Source organism: Camelina sativa, chromosome 12 (assembly GCF_000633955.1).
Source record: "Camelina sativa cultivar DH55 chromosome 12, Cs, whole genome shotgun sequence".
In the NCBI taxonomy this organism is placed as follows: domain Eukaryota; kingdom Viridiplantae; phylum Streptophyta; class Magnoliopsida; order Brassicales; family Brassicaceae; genus Camelina; species Camelina sativa.
The window spans coordinates 12,687,708-12,699,810 of NC_025696.1; the positions used below are offsets into that span (position 1 = coordinate 12,687,708).

At 38.7% G+C, this 12,103-nt stretch overlaps 2 protein-coding genes across 2 annotated transcripts; one reads left to right on the plus strand and one right to left on the minus strand.

Moving 5' to 3' along the window:
• LOC104731478 (tetrahydrocannabinolic acid synthase-like) lies at positions 5,363-7,294 on the minus strand. Its single transcript, XM_010450857.2, has one exon. The coding sequence runs from the start codon at positions 7,156-7,158 to the stop codon at positions 5,572-5,574; it is 1,587 nt and encodes a 528-aa protein (XP_010449159.1). The 5' UTR covers positions 7,159-7,294; the 3' UTR covers positions 5,363-5,571.
• On the plus strand, positions 7,175-11,984 carry LOC104733448 (transcription initiation factor IIE subunit alpha-like). The gene is made up of 11 exons (XM_010453026.1): positions 7,175-7,179; positions 9,148-9,210; positions 9,310-9,432; positions 9,656-9,770; positions 10,012-10,116; positions 10,225-10,334; positions 10,437-10,590; positions 10,849-11,043; positions 11,135-11,371; positions 11,461-11,662; positions 11,926-11,984. Exons 1-11 carry the CDS (start codon positions 7,175-7,177, stop codon positions 11,982-11,984), a joined length of 1,368 nt encoding a protein of 455 aa, XP_010451328.1.

Consider the following 12,103-nt stretch of genomic DNA (forward strand, 5'->3'; position numbering starts at 1 on the left):
TTGCATTTATCAGATTATTTCACGTGCAAGAGACCATTACGCCTTCTCGAAGTACGTGATCTAAAGCTTCCTCCGCTACCAAGTAATAAAGTAGACGTTTCTAAAAACTAAAAACTTGCCCGTCACCGATTACATTGCATTGTTTCCGTACGTCTTACCCATTAACTGTTCATCTTCAGTATCCCTGCTCCATTATCACTTTATTAACTTTAAACCTGGTTGCTTCCTCTTGAAGAAAACTTACGCTGTTCTGTTCTTTTCAGAGTTTTGTAGCAAATTTCTTAAGGATATTATTGGAATGTATTGTAGAGTATATTGTATATTTTCTTATTCTAGATATCAATCTACTTAGAATAGGAAATAGAATAACTTAATCCCCAAGCATTGCTTGGTACACAAGTTAGTTTCTCTTGTATAAATATAGGATTGTAATTGTATTTGATTCAATAAGAAAGACAGAAAAGTTTATTCTAAACCTAGCCGCTTCTAGTTTTACATGGTATCAGAGCAAAAAGCCTGATTTTTCGTTTCTTCCTCCTTTCTTCTTCGTTTCTTCTTCGTCCAAAGTTTTTCTTTCTCTTTTGATATTTGATTAAGATCCAATCAAAGTTTTTCTTTCTCTTCGTTTCTTTCTCTTTAGTCTCACACAGTTACGATGTCGAGTGAAGAAAAGGCTATTGTTGCTAAGCCCACTGAACCAGCGGATGTATCACCATACACGTTGTTCTCCGGTGATAACCCCGGTTCGATGATCTCCTCCGCTCAGTTGACCGGAGACAACTACGCAGAGTGGACAACAGAGATGATGAACGCCCTCAAAGCCAAAAGAAAGACTGGTTTCATCGATGGTTCAATCAAGAAGCCGGCAGTTGCGGGTGCAGAGATGGAATCGTGGGCGAGTGTGAATTCCATGGTGGTTGGATGGTTGAGAACTTCTATCATTCCTCGAGTACGCTCTACGGTGTCGTTCGTCTCCGATGCTGCAGAGTTATGGGAAAATTTGAGAGAACGTTTCTCTGTTGGGAATAAAGTACGAATCCATCAGATCATGTGTCAGTTGGCATCATGTCGACAAGATGGACAAACCGTGATTGATTATTACGGTCGTCTTGTGGTGTTATGGGATGAGTTGAATGGGTATCGCCCAATTCCGGTTTGTACATGTGGAGTTGGTGCACGTATTGCACAAGAGAGAGAAGAAGAGAAAGTTCATCAGTTTGTCATGGGACTTGATGAGTCTCGGTTTGGTAATGTGATTTGCCAAATCACTGATGCAGACCCGATGCCGGATTTAGCACAAGCTTATGCTAAAGTAATTAGAGAAGAACAAAGGCTTGTCGCTGCGAAGAAGAGAGAGCAGCAACATGATGTCGTGGGATTCACGACACGGACCGTTCAACAAGCTGACGGTGTTCAGAACAACGGACTTGAGCTCACCGATGCTTCTGCTTATGTGACACGCTCTGCTCCTCTGAAACCTGCACAAGGTTACAGTAAGAGTAGAGAAAGAAGTTTGTGCTCTCATTGTGGTCGGACTGGGCATGAAAAAGATTTTTGTTGGGAATTGAATGGATACCCGGAATGGTGGACAGAACGTTCTGGTAGAGGAGGTGGTCGTGGCTCCGGACGTGGAGGAGGTCGTAACCCGAACTATGGTGTTACGGGTCGAGGTCGTGGTTATGCTACAGTTGCTCATGCAACAAGTCCACATGCCTCTTCTTATCCGACTTTTACAACAGAACAATGGAAGATTTTGGAACAATTGGTGAAAGACAAGAAGACAACCACTTCCGATAAGCTTTCTGGTAAGATTAATAAGGATATAATTATCGATACAGGAGCATCTCACCACATGACGGGAAATTCTTCGTTACTAGTAGATGTAATCTCTACACCGCCATGTTCAATTGGTTTTGCGGATGGCAGTAAAACAATGTCAACGAGTATGGGGATGCTTCGTGTTTCTGCTGACATAGTACTCGATAATGTGTTATACGTTCCTGCTCTTGATTGCACACTCCTTTCAGTCTCTAAGTTACTCAAACAAATACAAGGTGTGGCAATGTTTACAGATGATTTTTGTGTTTTTCAGGACCGTTTTTAGAGGATGCTCATTGGAAGAGGTGAAGAGCGTGATGGGTTTTACTATCTTCAAGATGCGGATGTTGTGCGAGTTAACAAGGTTGGACTGCAGTGTGATTCGACTTTGTGGCATCGAAGATTTGGACACCCTTCTTCTATAGTTATTTCTAGTTTACCTATGTTTTCTGATTTTAAAAACTCTGCCAATCACCACCATTATGATGTGTGTTTCAAGGCAAAGCAAACAAGAGAGATTTTTTTATGATAGTTCAAATAAAGCAATGGAATGTTTTTCACTTATACATGTTGACGTATGGGGTCCTTATCGAATCCCTGCATCCTGTGGAGCGGTTTATTTTTTGACCATTGTTGATGATTATTCTAGAGCAGTATGGACCTATCTGTTGCTTGAAAAATCAGAGGTTAAACAAGTTCTACAAAAATTTTGCATGTATGCAAAGAAACAGTTTGGGAAGGATGTTTGCACGGTGCGGAGTGACAACGGCACCGAGTTTATGTGTTTGTCTTCATATTTTCGTGAGAATGGAGTTATACATCAAACTTCATGTGTGGATACACCACAACAATATGGGCGTGTAGAGAGAAAACATCGTCACATTTTAAACGTCGCTAGGTCTCTCCTCTTTTAAGCTTGTTTACCAACCAAGTTCTGGGGTGAAGCGATCCTAACCGCTGCATATCTCATTAATCGCACACCAACGAAACTTCTCAAAGGTAAAACGCCCTATGAGTTGCTTTTTGACAAGAAACCCTCTTATGATGATTTAAAGGTTTTTGGTTGTTCCTGCTACACACATCGCCGGTCTCGTGATAAAGATAAGTTTGGACATAGGAGTCGTTCTTGCATTTTTGTTGGCTATCCATTTGGAAAGAAGGGATGGAAGGTTTATGATCTTGAGACAAATGAGTTCTTGGTTTCAAGAGATGTGGTTTTTCAAGAAAATGTATTCCCGTATGTTGCAGAGGATCATGAGAATATTCAGTCTCGTCAAGATCAGCAATTTGATGCTGATTGGGTTGTTCCACCGGAAACCATGCCTGTCGTAAGGGGGAGCGACACTGATGATCGCACTCCTCCTATTGTTGAAGTTATGGAAGACGAAACTATACCGGAGATCTCCACACCGTTGGTTGTGGCGGAGTCTCCTTCTCAGCCGTTAATCACGGAGGTTTCTTCCTCTGATGATGAAACACCGTCTTCTCCGTCTGTTACCGAGGCTGCTCCGTTGAGTGAAGTCCAAGAATTAGGAGTTGGTAAACGAAATAAGTTTCCTTCTGTCAGGTTACAAGGATATGTTACTTACAATGCACGTTGTCTCGAAGAACCCCATCACGACTTCTCCAACTCCAATTCAGCTTCCTCGACACCGGTCCAAGGTAAGACACCTTATCCTCTCACTAATTATATATCGGATGATCTTTTCTCACCTGCTCATCAAGTGTTTTTAGCCGCTGTGGTTGCTGCTGTTGAACCGACTATGTATAAACAAGCTATTAAAGATCCACGGTGGACAAATGCTATAGGAACAGAGGTCGATGCCCTTGAAGGTCTTGATTCTTGGGATGTTGTTGATCTACCACCAGGAAAAATAGCAATCGACAATAAATGGGTTTACAAGCTGAAGTTTCATGCTGATGGTTCATTGGAACGATACAAAGCGCGTCTAGTTGCTTGTGGTAATCGTCAGGTTGAGGGTGAAGATTACAATGAGACATTTGCTCCTGTTGTGAAAATGTCCATTGTACGTGGTCTTTTGCGCATTGTTGCAGCAAAGAATTGGGTAGCTCACCAGATGGATGTGCACAATGCTTTTCTCCATGGTGATTTAGAAGAGGAAGTTTATATGAAGTTGCCGGTGGGTTTTCGTCATTCTGATTCTAATAAAGTTAGTTCGTCTCAAGAAATCAATCTATGGGCTCAAGCAAGCTTCGCGTTGTTGGTTCGCTAAGCTCACCTCTGCCTTAACTAAGTTTGGTTTTGTTCAGTCATATTCTGATTATTCGTTGTTTACATATTCACGAGGTGATGTTGAGCTTTGTGTCCTTGTCTATGTTGATGATTTGCTTATTTGTGGGAACAATCTCCGTATGCTCGAAAGTTTTAAAGCTTGTTTGGGCAGATGTTTTCATATGAAAGATTTGGGTAAGGCTAAGTATTTTCTTGGTATTGAAATTGCTCGGAGCTCAGAAGGTATGTATCTCTCTCAGAGAAAATATGCTCTCGACATCATTAGTGAAACTGGACTACTTGGATCGCAGCCAGCAGCGACGCCAATGGAACAAAATCACAAATTGGGTTTAAGTAAGAGTGCTTTTTTGTCTGATCCCGAGATTTATAGGCGTCTGGTTGGTCGTCTCATTTATCTTCTTACTACTAGACCGGAGCTTGCGTATTCCATTCACATTCTTTCTCAGTTCATGAAGTTTCCGCGTGTTGATCACTGGGATGCGGCTTTGCGTGTTGTTCATTATTTGAAAGGTGCTCCAGGTCGTGGCATATTATTGAGTTCCAACCCTGACCTCACTCTTACGGCATATTGTGACGCCGATTTTTCTACATGTCCTCTTACACGTCGTTCCTTGAGTGGATATGTTATGTTTTTAGGTGGTTCGCCTATCTCATGGAAGACGAAGAAGCAGAAAACTGTCTCACAATCTTCCGCTGAATCTGAATATCGTGCAATGCGTAATGCTTTGAATGAAATATTGTGGCTTAAACAACTACTTGGTGATTTAGGGTGTCCTCAGAAGCATTCTATACATCTGTTTTGTGACAGTCAGGCTGCCATTCATATTTCTAATAATCCCGTTTTTCATGAAAGAACGAAACATATTGAACGGGATTGTCATGTTGTCCGTGATGCTGTTCAAGATGGTGTTTTGACAATGGTTCATATTGGTACGGATGAGCAGCTTGCTAATATACTTACTAAGGCTTTGGGAGGTGTTCCGTTTATACGGTTACTGTCCAAGTTGGGCATTTGTGATTTACATGCTCCAACTTGAGAGAGAGTATTGGAATGTATTGTAGAGTATATTGTATATTTTCTTATTCTAGATATCAATCTACTTAGAATAGGAAATAGAATAACTTAATCCCCAAGCATTGCTTGGTACACAAGTTAGTTTCTCTTGTATAAATATAGGATTGTAATTGTATTTGATTCAATAAGAAAGACAGAAAAGTTTATTCTAAACCTAGCCGCTTCTAGTTTTACAGATATCTTGTTCCACACGTTAATGTGTTTGCCTGTTTGGATGGATAAAAACGAGCTATATACATTATCATGTTTTAATTCCCTTATTTTATAATATCTTTATTTGAACCTAAACTTGACAAGATCACATTTCACATAAACCTAACTAAAACTTACACTTCACAGTCTTCACTCTACACTAGCTAGGCTCTAGCTCTCTGCTTTTTAGCACAAGATATCAATATCTTTACTCTTTATAACACTGACTCTTTCAAATAACTTCAACAAACCTAAAAGGAGGAATACTCTGTTCATCACAGAAGAAATCACAAGGATCAACACTTGTCTTAACTCTCACCAGCCTCTCAAAATTGTTCTTAAAATACTTCACTCCCCAACTCTTCCCTTCCTCATACTTACTCCTCTTACCTCCAACGTACATCCCCAAATCAAGATCCCTCAGATTTATATAAGCTCCTCTGGGAGACCTCGCCACAAACTCACTCATATCATCGTATACTCTCTCCACCCATCTCATATACTTCTCTTTCTCGTCTCCTCTCCAATGATTCAAGTACTGAATCTCATAGATATTACCCTTTCGATGCGGAAACGGTGTTTCGTAATCAGCAATCTCACTCATCCTACCACCAAATGGAGTGAAGATTAGCTGAGCTAGCTCTGCTTCCGGTTCTTGCAACCATCTCCACAGCTTCGAAACCGCGGTTTCAGGCATTGGTTCTTGAATAAAATCAGATTTAGCCTTGAAAGCTAGTGACCCTCGTGTCCGTTTACTAAGAACATCAATAGGTTCTTCACCTAACTCAGCAAACCAAACCACAGACTCAATCCAACTCATCTCTTTACAATCATCTTCCTCCAAACCTAACTCAGGAAACTCCCGGTTTACCAATCGCAACAGACTCTTAACCGGACCAAGATACAGACCCGGGAACGAAGCTCGAACAATGTTCTTGTATCTCTGCAACATAACTCGTATGAATAAATCATCAGAGACTTTATCAGACACGTATTGCCAACGATGAATGATCTTTAAAGCACTCTGTTCTGAGAATTTCGTGACGTTGAAGACAGTTACTGTTGATGGTACATCGATTAAACCTATCTTCCATGAAAGCACAACGCAGAAGCTTGATCCACCACCTCCACGAATCGCCCAGAAGAAGTCTTCACCCATCTCTCGTCTTTCAAGAACCCTCCCTCGTGCATCGACCACACGTGCGTCGATCACGTGATCGGCTGCTAAACCGTGTTTTCTCAGTAAAGTACCGTACCCTCCGCCGCTGAAGTGTCCTCCGACACCGACGGTGGGGCAAACACCGGCGGGGAACGCTAAAGTTTGGTTCTTTTTACCGATTTCGTAGTATAGTTCACCGATGGTGGCTCCGGTTTGGACCCAAACCGACCGGTTATCGACGTCGATTGTGATAGACCGGAGGTTTCTTAAATCGAGGATTACGAATGGTTTGTGCGTAAGGTAAGAGAGGCCTTCGTAATCGTGTCCTCCGCTTCGGGTTCTGATGTGGATACCGAACCGGCGTGCGCATTTAACCGCTGATTGAACATCGGAAGGTTGAACCGGTGTTAAGATTAAAACCGGTTTAGGTGTATGAGGAGCAGAGAATCTTGGGTTCTGTATTGATGAAGCTAAGACTGAGTAGAAAGAAGTGTCGTTTGGTCTGTGTATGACTTTGGAGACGATGTTGGAGTCGTTTAACCGGAGAGAGAGACATTGGAGAAAACCGGATTGATTAGACCGGTTAGCTGAAACATGATGAGATATTGATAGAAGTATGAAGATCATCAGTATAGAAGTAAAGAATCTTTGGAGTTTCATTTTATTTTCTGTAACAATGGGGTTTGGTTTCTAGTTAGAAGTGTGTTTTTAGTTTAGACAGAAGCTAGCAGACAAAATATTTACTAATTTTAAATAAGTTTTTGGTGGAGAAATTGAAAGGTGAAAACATTTGTTGTTGATTTGGTACAGTAGGCTATAGCATGATATATGAAAAGTTGTGGATAGATAGGATCACACGTCTTGATCCAAATAATACTAGTAGATGGATGTGATGATTGAATGGCATTTGTCATGCTGATGCACCAGTCGTAAAAGAGCTGAATCATTGAGACTATTTTGGATTGATGCGAGGAAAAAAAAGTGAAGTAAATAATGGTCATGTTCCTATCTAATAGATAAAAAGGAGTTAATTATTCAATCAATTTAATATATTGCATTTAATTCATATTGTAAAGGTTGAGATAGGAACCATAGACTTGCTTACATGCAAAATAAGATAATTGTATAACTATGATTTTGTTAAATTTATGCTGGAGTTAAAAATAAAATAATGATGAAAATCCTATAATGATATATAGATACATGTATACAGTCACAACATCAAAGATTTTGTTACAATTTATCTTTTCAATTTTAATTTTTAAATATCTCGAAATTCAATAATTTAATGGAGTGTATTCAACTTGACATTTTAAGTGATTTGTGTAAAAGTTACAAATTTTATATTATTCAATTATGAATTTTAAAAAGTCTTATAAAATCTACTGTTATTGAACTGATGATTTAAAATCTACTTTAAAATCCACTGTTATTCAAAACAGTTTGTGAATTTGGATTTTAATAGGTTTTAGGGATTCTGGAGGATTTGAGAAGATTTGTTTAGTTAAAAATACAGAAATCCAAATCTCATTGTTTTAGGTGGGATTGGAAAGAATTTTCCTATAAATCATATCAACTTCCATAAAATCTACAAAAATTCTAAATTTCTTACATCCTATCAAATCCTCCAAAATCATTGTTTCAATAATTTTTTTTAATATGAATATTTACTTACCAAATTTTTATTTTTTAATATGGAAACACATATTTTGTCAAAAATTATGGATATATTTATTTTAATATTTCCATATTTATTTATATTGTCTTGGGGGAAAAGCTATAAATACACAAAGACGAAAGAGTCTTTACGCCGTTTTCTGTTTCACTGTGTTCGTCCCCCTCTCTCTCTCTCGGTCTCAGGTAAAGCAGCTTCGTCGAGATCCGATAGTGTTCTCAAACTAGAGAGAGATTTGATGAACTCTAGAATAAATATATCTCACAGAATCTTGACCTAGCTAGATTTGTTGGGCTGTTCTACTTGTTGCTTCGAGTTGAGTTCGTCGCTCTGAACGTAGAAACCCTAATTCCGTGGTCCATTAGTGCTCATAACCACGAAATCGATCCCAGTCTGTCCATTACCCTTATTAGCGATTTTCAACGTCTCTCTTATGTTCACCAAGAACTTCGAACTATCTTATTGAAAAAATCTTAGGTCAAATTTCAAAGAAAACAATCAATTGACAAAAACGAAAGTACGAGATTACTCTCTCTTCTTCTTGGTTTATATATATAAGATGTTTGCTCTACTAACATCAAAACTTGGAGTATGTCACTCGTTTGGTCCTATATCGAGGGAGTGGTATATTGACTTGTTAAAAACGTATCCTGTGATGAACAGTTTCCAAGAACTAACTCGGGTGGCTGCTCTGTTTTGAATTTCAAGTGATTCTCTTACTTTACCCAGTAGATTGCTCTGTTTTGACGGTTACGTGTATTCTCTTTGCGAATAAAGTAATCTTCTGTATCAGCTTGGAGGGTCAATAACTGTCACAAGACTAGCAATTGCAAGAAACTTCCCATCGTAGGTGTTTCATACATATATATATATATATATATATATATATATATGCATGCTAGCTAGGCCCTGACTCAACTAGTATCAAACACAAACCTAATTTAATATTGGTTCCTCGTTTGGTAAATGTAAAGTCTCTGGTTTGTTAACTCCATCGCAAAATCAAGCCCCGTGGTTGTGCGCGAGCCATTTGTCAGGTAAGTCTTGTTTCGCCATATAAAAAATTATGGATACTTTAGTTTATATAACCTCTGTTCAATCAAACAGTTCCTATGTTGATTTGCATCAAATTTCAGGCTGGTGAAGCTTGTAGCAAGTGCTTTCTATGATAACTATACTCCGGAAAGTGATAAACAGCAGAAATCTGCAAAGAGTGACAACAAAGGGATTGCTGTTATTGTGCTGAATGCGCTTACGAGGTTTGTTGTGCATCTCTTCAGTTTCTATCCCTAAACGTCTACTTCTCACATATAACTATTTTGGGTGTCCACTGCGTTATTATAGAGTTTTTTGAGTAAAATATTGTGATATGGATGGACTGGTTAACTTTTGGTATTGCTTATATTGGTTAATGGTTATTTAAGTCTGCTATGTTTTCACTAAATTTCATTTCTGGTATGTTTCTTGTTCCGTGTATGCTAGGTGGCAATGGGTTAAAGAAGAAGACCTCTTGCCAGGTGGTCCCAAGCAACTTCTTCGGAAAGTATTAAGATACTTTGAAGAACAAAAATTTATCATGCGTGTTGACAGGAAAGAGGTCAGTGCAGAAACCATTTTCTTTCAGATTGACATATTGCACTCTTTTCACAATATTGTTCTTGCTAAGCCTATGACTCAACGACTCTGTTAGTCTTATGATAAACAGCATATTGTCATAAAATATCTAGAGTAATACAATGATTGAAGAATATGAGTATGAGAGAATGTTTGGTTGATTCTCAAAAACACTTCTTTCCTTACTATGCTGTTTTGTTGATTCTCAATCTTTTCAATAATAGAGTGCAAGGGGTGCAAAGAAGAATAGTGTTTCAGTGGCTAATGGCCAACCAGGGGCAAAAGTTAAGGTCCACATACACTCGTATTACTGTCTCGATTATTCACAGGTATATATATGCTTCATGTCCCTAATAGATATACTTTTTTTTAATGTTTATTCAGTTTTCTTTTCTATATATATCACATTGCCCTATATTACTTCTTGTCTCTTACAGATATATGATGTTGTTCGTTATAAACTGCACCGTATGAAGAAAGAATTGAAAGATGAACTAGAAGATAAGGATACTATTCAGGAGTATGGTTGTCTTAACTGCAAAAGGAAGTAAAGCCCACTACTCTAGCTTTCTGTTATACAATCTTTACGTACATTCATGATGTCTTGTGATCTGTTCACTAAACCTGGATTCTCATTTCTGATTTCTAGATACAATGCACTGGATGCCCTGAGATTGATTTCTATGGCAGACGATTCTTTTCATTGTGAAAAATGCAATGGTGAACTTGTTATGGAAGAAACAGTAGATGGGGATGACAATGCAAGGAGACGGCAACGGGAAGATCTGCTTCAGAAGATGGAGGTACGTGTATACTGTTTGAGTGTTTCAGTTCCGTAACTCAATATTGTAGTAAATTTGATAAAACTGAAACTGCTTTGCCTTGACCGAAGCTGTGCATCTTTCCATATTCATCATGACATCAGAATAATTTATTATTGGTTTAAGAATAGAGAGCTCTGCACTTTAGTTATATATGCTGAGATATTAGCTCACTCTCGAGTACATCATCTTTATTTATGTAGTTTGTGCGCTGACACAATAAGAAATATAAAATTGCAGGTTCAGTTAAAACCTCTGATGGATCATATAAACAGAATAAAAGACATACCGGTTCCTAGCTTCGAATCTTTTCCGGCATGGGAAGCTCGTGCAGCTAAGGCTGCTCGTGAAAATGGTTATCTTAACCCTGATGATCCTTCAAGGTCACAGGGTGGGTATGGTTCAACACTGATGCCATTTCTCAGGGAAACAGAGGTACTCTTTAGTGTATGCCAAAGTTTTCCCTGCATATTTCCTGTTTTTATTGTGAATCGGTTAGTTGATTTCTTAAATATTACATGGTTAGGTTGAGGTTAACCTTGGTGAAAAAAGAGAAGATGTCAACTCTGAAGGTGGTGGAGATCCTAGTGTGAAACTCTTTCCATCATGGCTGATCAAGGAAGGAATGAATCTGACTGAGGAACAAAGAGGGTATCAGATGAGACAGGAAACTAAGGTTGATGATGGTGGCTCAGGAGGAGCATCAGAAATTTCAGATGACAAGAAACCAGCCATGGGAAGTGGCGATGATAAGTATCTGATGGTATGCCTTTTGGGGAAAATTATTTGCGTCTATGTATTTACATTTCTCAGTGTAGCATGTTTTGATTTGTTATTTACATTTTGCTTCAGGATGAGTATATCAAAGCTTGCTACGCTGCTATACTGGAGCAGAAAGAGATTGCTGAAAAGCTGAATAAGCAAGAATCCTCAGGCAAACTAAGCCCTGACATTCAATTGGCTACTAGTACATCCTTGGATCGTCAGGTTGGTATGAAGTGTAAACGTGAAGATCAAGAAGATGTTGAATGGGAAGAAGAAGCTCCTGTTGCAGGTCAGTATGAATTTACTATTCTGACTTCAATTTCCTATTGGTTTACTAGCTAGATGATCATATGAAACAAAGTATCATATACTGTTAGTTAGAAGCGACCTTCTTTAGTATTTTCAAGTACTTATAAAACCGAAATAGAGCGTTTGCATTGCTCCAAACTGACCTGCAACAAGAAGATACTCATAGTATTAGTTAACTATACTAGTTTAGGTCTCATGAGTACATGTGATGATGCTCAGCTTGGTAACTTTCTTAATATGCAGCAAATGGAAACTACAAGGAAGAAGAAGACGAGGAGGACGTCGATTGGGAAGAAGGCTGAAAGTAAATGGATCAACCAATTATCATAGACTTTTTTTCCTTGAATATCATCAATTTTGTCAAAGGTTGTACATTTTATACTTAATGTTGAAGCAGCAAAAGGTTGTATGGACCTTTTAC